This window comes from Drosophila yakuba, chromosome X (genome assembly GCF_016746365.2).
Source record: "Drosophila yakuba strain Tai18E2 chromosome X, Prin_Dyak_Tai18E2_2.1, whole genome shotgun sequence".
Lineage (NCBI taxonomy): Eukaryota > Metazoa > Arthropoda > Insecta > Diptera > Drosophilidae > Drosophila > Drosophila yakuba.
Window position 1 is genome coordinate 18,680,056 of NC_052526.2, and position 12,380 is coordinate 18,692,435.

Below are 12,380 nucleotides of genomic sequence, written 5' to 3' on the forward strand. Positions count from 1 at the left end.
GACAGCCGCAGCAGCTTTTGTTGTGCCAATGAAAACAGCCGGAGAGGACAGGTAAGCGCAAGGAAAACAAAAGTCGCATATCACCTGCCATTGATGGTCGTCCAAAGAACCCCAAAGATACAGTATCTGCATAAGGCAGCTTGCTTCGGAAAGCCGTTGGTTAGAAAAAGTGTCTCTTGGGTATCTTGAGATTGCTTGTCAGTGCAAACAACTTGAAAGTGGCACAAGTTGTATCAATATCGTTTGTTAATAAGCAGTTAAGTTATCAATATTATTTCTATGAACTGGCTAAGCGATTAAATTGATTGCCAATCAACATAAGTTCTGTATAACAACTGGCTAAATATCTTTGTTTAATGGGTGAAAATTGAGAACTCATTTGAGGTAGTTTCGATTAGACTTTTTGTTAATTTCTAAACTATAAATACATCTTGGATTTCATGCTGGATTTGCCTATTCAATTTTCATGGCCTCGGAAAAGGAAGTATCCCCTGTCAACAGTACTTTCGCACCCAGCCGGGTGCCAACCCAATTAGCTGACCTACTTTGGCACAACGACCCCTACACTCTACAAAGCATTTGGCATTAGCTAATTGAATACCACCACAAGGGCTCAAATCCGCGAGATTTCGGCCGCTTGCTGATTAATCACGATGGAGTAGCTGTGATTTACCTAAGCACCGCGATCAACTTTAAACGTGATTCACTGCGAAAGCGCAGGCTAATGAATCATAAGCAAAATTCAAATTAAAATCAAATGTTTGGTGTCTACAAATAGCCAGAGAAACAAAAAATAGATTTCCTTGAAAACAAAAGACAGCGAAAACAGCAAATAGAAATGTTTTTTGGCGAGGTCTTTACAAATCATTCAGGGGGCGACTCTCTGTCCATATAAGCGACAAGTACATACATATGGAGATATATATAAATATATCATTGTACATATACATATCTGTCCATATCGCCAGTACAATATATGTATATATATATATATGCATATTTGTATATACAGCTCGGCTGTATCTGTATCTGTATAATCATATACCTGAGTCGCGCGTTGGCGTTGTTATGGATTGTTGTTGATTGCCGCGTTGTTGCTATTGTTGTTGTTGTTGCCGCCACCGCCGCTGTCTAATTATTCAGATTTTTATTGTAATATATAGTTTGGTTCGCACAATTAAATGCTAATTGCGTGCACTTTCAATTGAACAATTTTACATAACTTTTTTGCTTGCGTTGCTATATCTTTTCGTGTTTTTCGTGTTGATTCTCGCCGATTTGCCACATTACACAATGGGATGGATGCACATCCTCTCTTTATCTTTCTATTTTTTTTTTTTGTGGGTTAAACGGCAGACACACGGGGGTTGGGTTGGGTTTGTTGGGGTTTCAACAGGGGAAAAAACAAAACAAAAATACGCATTTGAGATCGGGTTCTATATTCTTATTAAGCCTGGGATTTCAGTTGTTATTTCCGTAGTCCATTTTTGCCCAATACTTTTTGATATTTTTGTGTATTTTTTCCACCGGTTGCAATCCGCGAATTTGTTGCTGCAAAGTGCGTATGAAACATTCAACAAACTAAAGCTGATTTCAGATACACACATACACACACAAGCGCACACTCACGCACCGAGAGTTTTCCACTTTTCTTTGCACTTGGAAAAAAAAAAATAAAACACAAGAATGTTAAAGCACTTTAGCAGAAGGATTTCCGATTAAGCAACAATTTGGAAAGCATATCGCTGGCTTTCTTGCGTTCGTTCAGTTTTTCAATATTTCGATTTTCCTACGCCTCTGAGTTGTCTCTTCTTGGCCGCTGCGTTTCATTGGATTTTCTCGCTTTTCTTTATGTCGTTTGTTTGTTGCGCGTCGCCGTGGAAAGCTGAACTACGTCTGACTGCTGCGGCTGCTTTATTTTATTTTTTTCGTTTCGTTTTGCTTTTTTTCCTGCTATTTTTTTCTCGTTCGCTATTTTGCGGCTGCGTTCTCGGCGCACGCGCTCTCTTCTTTTTGCCACCACCATCGGACAGCGCTCGCCCTCTCTCTCTGGCAACCCTGGTGGACGCCAGGGGGTTGTTGGGAGAGCAAGGGACGAGGGAGAAAGGAAGCGCGAGAGCGAAGGTGAGAGCCAAAGTGGCGCTAAGGGTGGTTTTTTGCGAGTGCAAGGTTGCATGCGATGCAGCTGTCGATTGCTCGCGTGTGGGTGGCTCAAGTGGTTGAAGTTGGCAAACAGGGTTGCCAGCCCCGCTTAGAAAGCAGGACATTCAAAGCCTCAGGCTACTCAATAAAATTAAATTCATTAACACAACTAATACCAAACAGTACTAAACAGACTTGCCAACTTAGAAAATATAGAGATATTATGAAAACATTCAGTTCTGAGTTTGTATAAATGACTTAATCGTTTCAGCTGGAAATTGCCAAATAAAGTGTTTAAATAGTCATCAAGTCATTGAACAAAATACGCTTCACTTCATATGGAGAGGTGCTTCAAGTCACAACAAAAAAAAAAACACACACACAAAAGTGACCTGTGCATTATGACTGTGCCTTCGGAATTCTCCAACGTTCGTTCGTAGATTAGGTAAGTTCTCTTTGGACGCGTTACCCGACTAAGTAGAAGGAAATAGCTACCATAAATCAACCAAAAATACTAATTGCTTAGATAAGATAAGCTCTTCAAGTACTCTAGCCACACAACGGTTTTTTTAAAAAAAAAAAAAAGGTTGTTTTCTTTATAAACAGTCCAAAAATATGAATTACGCAATGCTGTCAGTTAATTTGTTTAAAATCCAACTTCCCACGTTTAACAGCCGAGTGGTGTGACTACTGTATTTACAGTGTACTGTAACGGTTGGTATTTAATAAATAAACAAAACTAACACGCCACCAATTTTCACAAAAACTATATGATTTTTTGGCGAATTTCTGTTTGGATTTTCCGGAACCACTCTTGTAATGCGGAAATGGAGTAATCCACGTTCCGAGGGCGTATAATTCTCTAGTTTCTGGTGTATAAATTTGCATTTAGACGCTCGAATCTGGTCTAAACATTTGCGTCAATGTCGAACGGCTGTGGCAACAAAAAGCACGTTATAAAAATAACACAAAACAGCAGCTAGCCAGTCAGCCAGCCGAGTGGCCAACAATAACAATAGCGTTAACATATCGACGGCGTCATCGTATTTAAGCCAACTGAGCAACAATGAATGAACTGCGCGCCGAATATTCTTACGAACGATGCGATCTATAAATACAACCAAATTATCCCGCCGTCAATCACTGTGTGATCAAGTGTCTGTGGGCCAAGTGCAGCAGCAGCCAGTAACATATTGCGGGGCCACAAAAATATTACGAAAAAAAAAAGCACCGAAATAATGACTTATCCAGGTGTACGCACATTTTAACCGCTCTTTTCCGTTAGATTTGCTTTGGGATATAGGGGGTGCTTACGGATACAATCTATAACGTTCGACTAGAACACGCCAACTGAATTAGTTAATCAAGCAAAAGCGTAAGATAGCCACCAGCGACACAGCGAAAAAGAGCGCGCTTTAAAGCTTTGCTCTCTCCGTGCTCTCTCTCACCTACCAGGTTTATGCCATCAATTTCTTGAATTATTGAATACTAACATTTTGCATTTGTCATATTCACATGTTTGTTCAATTCCAAATCAAAGTAAGTTGATGTTTATCCCACGTTTACAAATAAATTTATTTTTTATATTTTTTATCCCGATTTCATAAACAGTGCTACGCATAAACACCGTCTCTCTCTCTCTCACTTCCACACTCTCTGCGTAAAAGTGAGAGTGAAAACGCGTGGGCACATTCCACGCTCTGCATAAGTGTGGGTGTGTGTGAGTGTGTGCGTGCTACGATCGCTTCCAACTTCACATTGCGACAACGCTGCGTATGCGTGATGGCCCCAAAAATATTGCGCATACGCGCCATGGTACAAGCCAGAGTTGCCACGCTCTTCCTCGTTTTCTTTCCATCCCCATGACGTCACGGTCATCGGGCTTACCGCCAACGCAATTTATCTGCGGCCCGCTCTCTCTTAAGCCAAAACAATAAAATAACGAAAAAAAAGACTTAGACACGCGTCAAAGAGAACGCTTATTGGACACTCTCATTCTCCCGCACTTCCTCTTCCTCACCCCTCCACCTATCCAACCATCTCCCTCTGACCAGTGGCGTTCCATTTGCGAGGGAAGAGCTCGCCCACGCCGAATCGGTTTCATTGTTAACTTTATTTTGTGCGTTTTGATTTTCGTAGCAGAATGGAATTCATATACATATATAGATGGGTATGTATTTAAACACTTGGGTACACATAAATAGCACCACAATAGCACAATTTTAAAATTAATTATTGTATTCAGCGTGGGTGGTAACCCTACAAGAGATAAAGTGTTTTTTGTAAAAGTTAATAGTGCCTGCTTTTTTCTTCCTTTTTCTTTCTTCCTAATTATTTAACTATAAAGAAATAATACCAATATTTGAGATAATATTAGATAGCAAATTACGATTGACATTTGTCTAACGCAGTCTGTACATCTGAGTGGGCAGATTATGTATACAAATATAGGTAGGTAGATAAACACCAATGTAAATCTTTATTCACACATACACATATACCTGAAGAGGCTTTTTGGCAAATTGAGCGAAATATGTAGAGAGACTCCAATGTCCGCGGACTTTCAATGCCGGCCGGCGATTTCTCTGGACCCTCATAGCACTTACATACATGTGTATATATGTATATATACTTTCGTTCGAGGTACGATCTCTGTTAACTGTACATAGCCAGTAGGACGACAAGTAGAACGCAATTTCCAGACAAACATCAAAACAGCAAAGAGCACAAAAATGTGGGACTCGAGCAAACGGAACGCAAATGAAATGGAAAACAAGGCAGCGCGACAGCAATGGCAGCCACAAAAAAAAAATAAAAATAAATAAAATACAAAAAATAAGAAAAACTGGGATGATGATAGCTACCTGTTGTTGTTTTTGGGTTTGCAAGTTGTTGTCTTATTTCTTTAAAGCAAATAGTGGAAAAGGGGCTGGTGACACAGTGGGCTGTTCCCAATCAAAACTACGTCTTACTCTGTGTGACTTCGCCAGCAGTAGTTGTTTTTCATCTGCTCGCGTGGGCAGACGAATGCTTCCGCCCACGCGCGGCATGCTGCGATTTCCACGCCCACCCGCAGGACCACCGCCCACCAGCAACCACTCATCTCCACCTTGTGCGTGTGTGTGTATGGGGGTGTGTGTACTTAGAGTGGGGTTTCTAGGTATTTTTTTTTGTTTAAGCGCTGATTGTGTGCACTCAACTACTTCCACCAACAAGGATTTCCGAGTCAGGTACAACAGTAATATTTCATGGGAGTTCATGTAAAAAACAATGCGAATAACTAACTTTTATGAGCGGAAAAGCGGAATAATAGAGAACGCCACAACAGCACTCAAAGGCCCTACAGTTAATAGTTTTCAAAGCAATTTTAAAACAACAACATTTCCCATAGAAAGGGTCATACGTTTTCATTTTAACACAATCTATAATTGGCAGTACGCTATGGAAGAATAGGAAATATAATTAAGCTGATTTTAACTTCCAAATTATCTTGTAAGCTCTTTTTGCTACAAAACAAAGACAATTTAGAAGCCAACCAACAACAACCCAAAAAAGCGAGATAAATTAAGAACTTGCCCAATACCGACTCCATGGATCCCTCCCACTTCCTTTCAATCAACGTGAACCACAAAGTAAATATGAAAAAAAAATAGAAGAAATACATTTGACGCATGACATGAAAAGCCAACGAAACGAGACAGAAATTTTCAGCTTGAAGACATTTTTCCGCCATTCCGTTGATAGAGAATCCACAGGCCACTTGGCACAGAAACCACGGATAGTTGGATGCGCGTATACTGATTCACAGATACGATAAAAAACAGCAAAAAAAACAAAAAACATATATGCGCATATGGCACATGAAAAAACGCACACAGCAAATGGGAAATATCTTTTGCATTAATAGAGGCATGTTTAATATTTTAATTTCAGAGGCCGCCGTGAGCCACGCTTCGTGCCTTTGTGGGGCAAGCTGGGATTGGGTTGCGTTGACTTTTGACTTGCCACGAGCCGGAAGTGCGGCACAATGGGGCAAAACTGCAGGGGGGCAGGCACTGTGATGACAGACGAGCCACCTGGAAATGTGTCGGATTCGTCATCATGTATGTTTAAGAACATGTTTAAAAGTTTTTTTTCTGTTTAAATGGTTATGTTAATGACTCAACTCTCGAACGACAAGTACATGAAACTAGTTTTGCATGATTGCACGAAATTCGAGAGCATCTTCTACATTAAATCAGATAACTAAAACAAGAAGTTTAACATGAACATGTATCCATTGATGATATTTCTGCTAGCATTTAGCAACCATTGGAAGATCCTAAAAGTATATCTTTTCCTAAACCATACTTTATAACCTTAAGCTTAGAAATTTTACAACTTTGCTCAATTAAAAACAACATGTTCAGTTTAAAACTAAGTTCAGATTGGTTCATCTAAGCTCTATGTTTCATAGAGATTCACTTGCTATATAGTTTCCTGATCCCTTTAGAGATTAAGCGATAGCTGCCCGAAAGTATGCCACGCTGGCCGATCGAAACTCACCTTGAGCAGTGTGAGAATCTTCTGGGAGAGGTCGTAGTCAAAGTTGGAATACTTGGAGCCGCTCATGTCGTAGATAAAAACGAGACCGGCGCGCTGCGTCTCCGAATCCTGGAGCGCACTGTCCAGCTGATAAACGATGCCCTGCAGCGTGGTTGTGTGCGAAACGCTCAGCGGACTGTGTCGATTGGCGGTGAATAGGGCGATGGCAGCGCCACTGGAAGTGCGTGCGGGCTGAAATCAGAAACGGAAATTGGTTATCAACGCATTCCTGCTGTAGATGCGGAAATGTATGTAACCACTCACCAGGATTGTGAACTTGCCAGTCTGCAACTCGGAGCGCAAGGGCTCCACATCCGGATCAATGTTATAGAGATACTCCTTTAGGCGGATCTGTTCATGCTGTTCGTACAGCGAGACCGCTCGCGGTATATCGAATTTACGGGCGTACAGAAACTTGACGGCTGTCGTATGCGAGATGTGGCGTCTCACAGGCGTTGCGCCCCCACCACCACCACCACCACCTCCGCCTCCTCCTCCTGCACCTGCCCCTCCTCCTGGCGCCGGTAATTGCACCTGCAGCTGCTGCAACTGTGGCGGCACTACTGCTATTAAGTTCTGCGTGCTGCTGGCTGAGGAGGAGGAAGCTGACGGGGATGTGGCTGTCGTCGTGCTGCAGTTAGCACCCAGATTGTTGCAGAGATCAATGAATTGTTTCACAGCCTGAAAGCAAAAATATGCATATTAATATGACTGCCTTTATCTGGTGAATTGTTTATGAACCCTAAATCAATGTTATCAAAATACACTTCTAGTTAATTCATTAAGTTGCGTAGTAATTACGATCTGTAGTAAATTATTTTTCTGAGAAAAAAACGGGTATACTATAAATATTTTTGTGTATGTTCTACGAAAAATAAAATAAAAGTTTTCAGAATGTAAATCCGAGGGAAATTCCACAATTTGAGTATTTTCATTCATATTTTTATATAAGCGGTGTTTTCAGAAACAAGTTTTATATATAAAATATGGTTATCAATGTGTATTGTAGGAGCAGCAAAAGATCTTTAAAGAGTGATTCAATTCCATTACATTGCGAATTTATGAGGACAAGTACACTACAGTTCCGACGGTACGAGTTTATCGCATGAATCCAGTATCTTTGTCAATATCTTGGAGATCTGAAAAGATAGCCTCATTAAATGCATCTGCAGTGAGAGAACGGGTTAGACTGCGATGGGACCTCCATCATAAGCAAGTGAATTTACGACAATTGGTTAAATTACGGAACTAGTTCGGCCACTCTGACACACATTAAGTGGTCAACTAGTTTCCGCTTTGCCATTGCTTTGATTTGATTCATGGGCATTGAATTGGACTGCCCAACGGCTTGCAGATCAATAAAACCGCCGACTTTATGATCAGCGGAACTAGTTCAGAGCCCGCGGATCGTAAATTTGTGCAGTTTATGGAGTGATGCAAACTCTGTGTTCTCACGACTTCGTGATGCTGTGCAATTAAACACGGTGATCATCTTTCATTTCGAGCTAATGGCTCACGCCTATGATCACATCATTGCCTATAAGGCTGCCGTATTATCGTATATGTATGTACATACATATATAGTACACTATGTATATAGTATGCACATTGTGCAATGCCAATGCACTGTGGCCCACCTTATCTGCCTCGAAATGGGGCGAGATTAAGTGTGTAAATGGGAAATATCAACAAATGTGCCACCTTTTGGCTTTTCCGCTTTCAGTCGACTAATCTTCTCCGTCTGGCAATTTCCGTATATATACATCATTGTTATTATATCTTTGGGTGATAATAATATACATATGTACATTGTACATATGTACTTCTGGTGAAAAGTGCAAGTTTCATTCATTTCTTAATGGGTCAATCGTCATTCTGGTTGCTTCTTTTGACCCCGTTTCCTATCAAGGTTAATGCAATACGATTCGCGCCACCAAAGTGTCGGATCAACGAAATTAAAACATTATAAGCTTGTGGGAATTGCTCAATTAAAGCAATTCGTCATTATTGGGGAACCAATTGAGGCTTTATTTCTTTATCTGACTCTCTCGTTATTGAATTTCCAATGTTTATTCTGCGCCGGTTCTTTTTCGCTTACGCTTAACAACAGGTGCGAATTTCATCAACTGGAAATTGATTCCCTATTCTAGCGATTTTCCGCACCAACTAATTAGACAATCCATATGCCAGACACGAGCATATACATATATGTATTTATCTATATATACATTACAAAACGTAGAACGGAACTGAATGGAACGTTTGGAGCCCATTGAAACGGAGATCGTAACCCACCTGTTCGCGGTTGCGACGTCGTTGATACAGATGCACCATGGTCTGTCTTTAAAGTTCACAACTCAAGTCACCGATAGATCATTCGCACTAGCAAGACACCTGAACAAAAATTAGGATATATCCTTGGGGCAGGGAAATATGTATGTATGTAGATATGGATGGAGTCTCTTCTAATCGATATTCGCTATTGGCCACTATTTGCACTTCCCTTTTCGCGACACGCCGCGTCCGAAGTTTCTTGGGTACTGAAAACTGCAAACAGTCGCGACCACTTGGCTTCGATCGTCGGGCAGAGCGGAAAACAGCGCTGTCGGCGTCGTCATCGTCATCGACTGGACTGACTGATAGTAGATACACCGGGAGAAACGCAGGTCTTCCGTTAAGATCCAACCAGTTTTACGTGAGACATTTACTAAAGTCATTACCGATTCCGTTTTAAAATAGAATCGCATGATGCTTACAATTTGCTAAGAGGATTATCACATTTAAAGATGACTTGTAGAGATTTTCGCCAAGTGCAACGCCGCTGCGCTGCTGCGGTTAACGAACTGCAGGGGCAGAGAACACGTTGAGCGTTTTCTCGGAAGCGGAGACGCGGGCGGCGCCAAGCGGAGGCATACTAACAATTTGAGTCATGCGGGAGTCGCCGGCGGAGGCGGAGAAGGCGACGAAGACGGAGACGGAGACGGAACCGAAGCCACCATATGTCACCCTTCGACCGGTGCACAGTGGGCCAGATCGGCGATAACATCGATGTTTGATTAGTGCTGCGCCAAGCGATAAGTTATCTAGCAAATTGTGTTCGTGAGAACTCGAGCTTTTTATCTGCGCGCAGAGTTCGCAGAAGTTCCCATTCAATGAAACGAAGCCTATCAATTAGCATGAATTACCCTAGCAGCTCACGTTCTCGTGCGAATTGTCATAAATTAATTAGTATTTTTTGCAACACAAATAAAAAAAGTGCAAGTTCACGACAAATATTGAAAAATAGTCATTCATTTTTGCAAGCTTTTTTTTACGAGAAAAGTTAAGACGTATATTGAAATGATGTTTCTGTAGAAAATGTTTTATGGCTAAAGATAATGGATAGCTTATGTCATTATCACTCCAAATTTTTTCTCGTATTTCCGTTTATGGCATGTGATTTGTTCCACAGTGCGGGTCCAGGGATTCCTTTGAAACGGATTCGGATGATGTCGACCCAAAAGAGAGGTGAGCGATGGTATGCGTCATCGTATTTATGATCCTCACCTCTTTCCCAGCGATCACGTTTGTTTATCTCGCGTCTTTCTACGAATACATTATCGCAACGGAGTCTGGAACAGCGACTTAATGGTCATGACATAAGACATTCATTTGTTTCGAGGAAAGTGACTAAATAAATCCATTCAGGAGTCGAAATTCAAATCCTTTCATCCGTAATTGGACTATTTACATTGCAAAGCCCCATTTTCCATACGAAAAAAACAAAACACACACACACACACACACACATGCTGAGTGGAACTGGATACGCGGTGTTTGTTTATGATGTGTCATCCGTCGTTTGTGGGTTTGTTGTTTACTTGCAGTCGGTAGCTGGTAGCTGGTAGCAAGTAGCTGGCCTAGGCCAACAGGTCACCAAGTCGTGTCTAATTTTGGATACCCGCTAATGGCCCCGCGGGCGCTACTTTCACTTTTGGCACGCGGGGATCACGGGGGCGGAGCGGAGTGGGACGGGGCGGGGCCGGGCCGTTGGTCCGGACTGGAAATCAAAAAGGTTTATCGGAGAGAGTCGCCCGAATGCCCCGGATTTGTGACTAAGTTCAATGGAATGGGTCAGCAAAAGGGTGTACATAGTATACATATGTGATGGGTATGCTGCTGATGTATCATTTCCATGAAAATATCTCAATCAATCAAGTGAGATATGTTTACAGCAGATCATTAGTTTGTTTTGTTCTCGTGGAGTTTTTAACATAAAAATGATTAATTAGTACTCAATGTTGTCCAAAATAAACATTTTGTAAAACAGTGGTTGTGATTATGAAAGGCTAAAGTGAAGATTCGAGAATAGCTTCTTAAAAGATCGCCTGAAGAGTTAGCATAAACAAAAGATTGTTGTTTCAATTAGCCTGATGCTAAGGAAAGAAATCTAGAAAGCAGCTTGTGAAGACGGAAGCTCGGCAGTTCGCTCACTTCCGGTTTCGGTGCACAGTTCGAGTGTAAGTTCTGGTTATGGTTATGATTACAGTCAACGTAAATCTCTTGGCCAGAGCCAGTTAATAGAGCAACAAGCAAGCAACTAAGCAACCAACCAACAACCAACAGCGACCAGTCTTCTTAACTGTTTGCATGCAAAGTAAAAGCGACAGACCTGGCAAAACTGTTCCAATCCGTTTCGTTCGGATCGTTCGGTTAGTTCGGTTAGTTCGGTTCTACCTGGAAACTGTAAAACCGCTTGGGGCCATGGCTAAATCGGTGTCTCCGATCTCTGGAGAAGACTCTTCTGTTAACGGACTCTGAGCATGGAAGCCGCTGGTTGCTGGTTGTTCGTTGTTCTGAAAATCAAGCCAACGATCAGCGATTGGAAAACTCTCAGTCAGCCAGATAGTTAGTTAGATTCGCTAGGGGGAAAAACTAAAAACCCATAGACCAAACACCATGCAGATTGGGTGGAGAAACTGCCAACATCGAACAGCAGCCATATCTATCTGGCTGATCAACATAGTAGTTACCGCGCACAGATCACTCATCATCATTAATGATTTCATTGCTGACTAATCTGGTCGTGAACAATTGCTCTGCAGTAAATGGAGCATTAAATCAGAATATTGTATATATACACGCTTAATTGCACTTGGTCAGTGAGTTGACAACAGTTGGTCGGTCACTTGGAAAAGGTGAAACACAGCTTTAGAATCATTATAATGCATTTTCCTGGCAAGCCTTCATAATGTAAATAATTGGGATGTTAAATGGCTACATTAAACCTCAATAGAAATTGCATAAAGTGCAGTTTAAACAAAAAAACCCATCTTTATCACACCAACCCCTTTCGCTTTGTTATGATTTTCCATTTTATCCATTGTAACCATTCAGCGGAGCTCGGATATTAACCCCCATTGAGTGAATGCACCAGAGCCTCCCACAGGATCATCAAACGAGGCTTTCGCCATTATTTACGACTTCGTTCCGCCTCCTTTCGACGATTTCCTTTCACAGGATGCAGGATATTGCTGACAGATTGTTGTCTGAGAATATTGCACAGTTTCCAGCAGGAAACGACGCACAACGAAGGGGTTTTTTGTTTCGCAGGAGGGGCCACTTCCTTTCACACTTTCGCAATTGATTCGAAATGCTCTGCTAAAGCGCATTTA

The 12,380-nt window shown here is 41.6% G+C and overlaps 1 protein-coding gene across 4 annotated transcripts in view; it reads right to left on the minus strand.

Annotated features, from left to right (window-relative positions):
• Positions 1 to 12,380, minus strand: part of LOC6525937 (tyrosine-protein phosphatase non-receptor type 9) — a 31,835-nt gene that overhangs the window by 9,465 nt on the left and 9,990 nt on the right. For 2 of the 4 annotated variants that reach the window (XM_015191062.3, XM_002101721.4), the window contains exons 2-3: positions 6,991 to 7,407; positions 6,688 to 6,918 (exon numbers count right to left, since the gene is read on the minus strand). In XM_015191062.3, the coding sequence (XP_015046548.2) occupies positions 6,688 to 6,918; positions 6,991 to 7,407 (648 nt within the window). Of the gene's footprint in view, positions 1 to 1,045; positions 1,867 to 6,687; positions 6,919 to 6,990; positions 7,408 to 9,021; positions 9,235 to 12,380 lie in introns of those variants that run through there. The other 2 variants (XM_015191061.3, XM_015191060.3) reach the window with 2 other exon arrangements.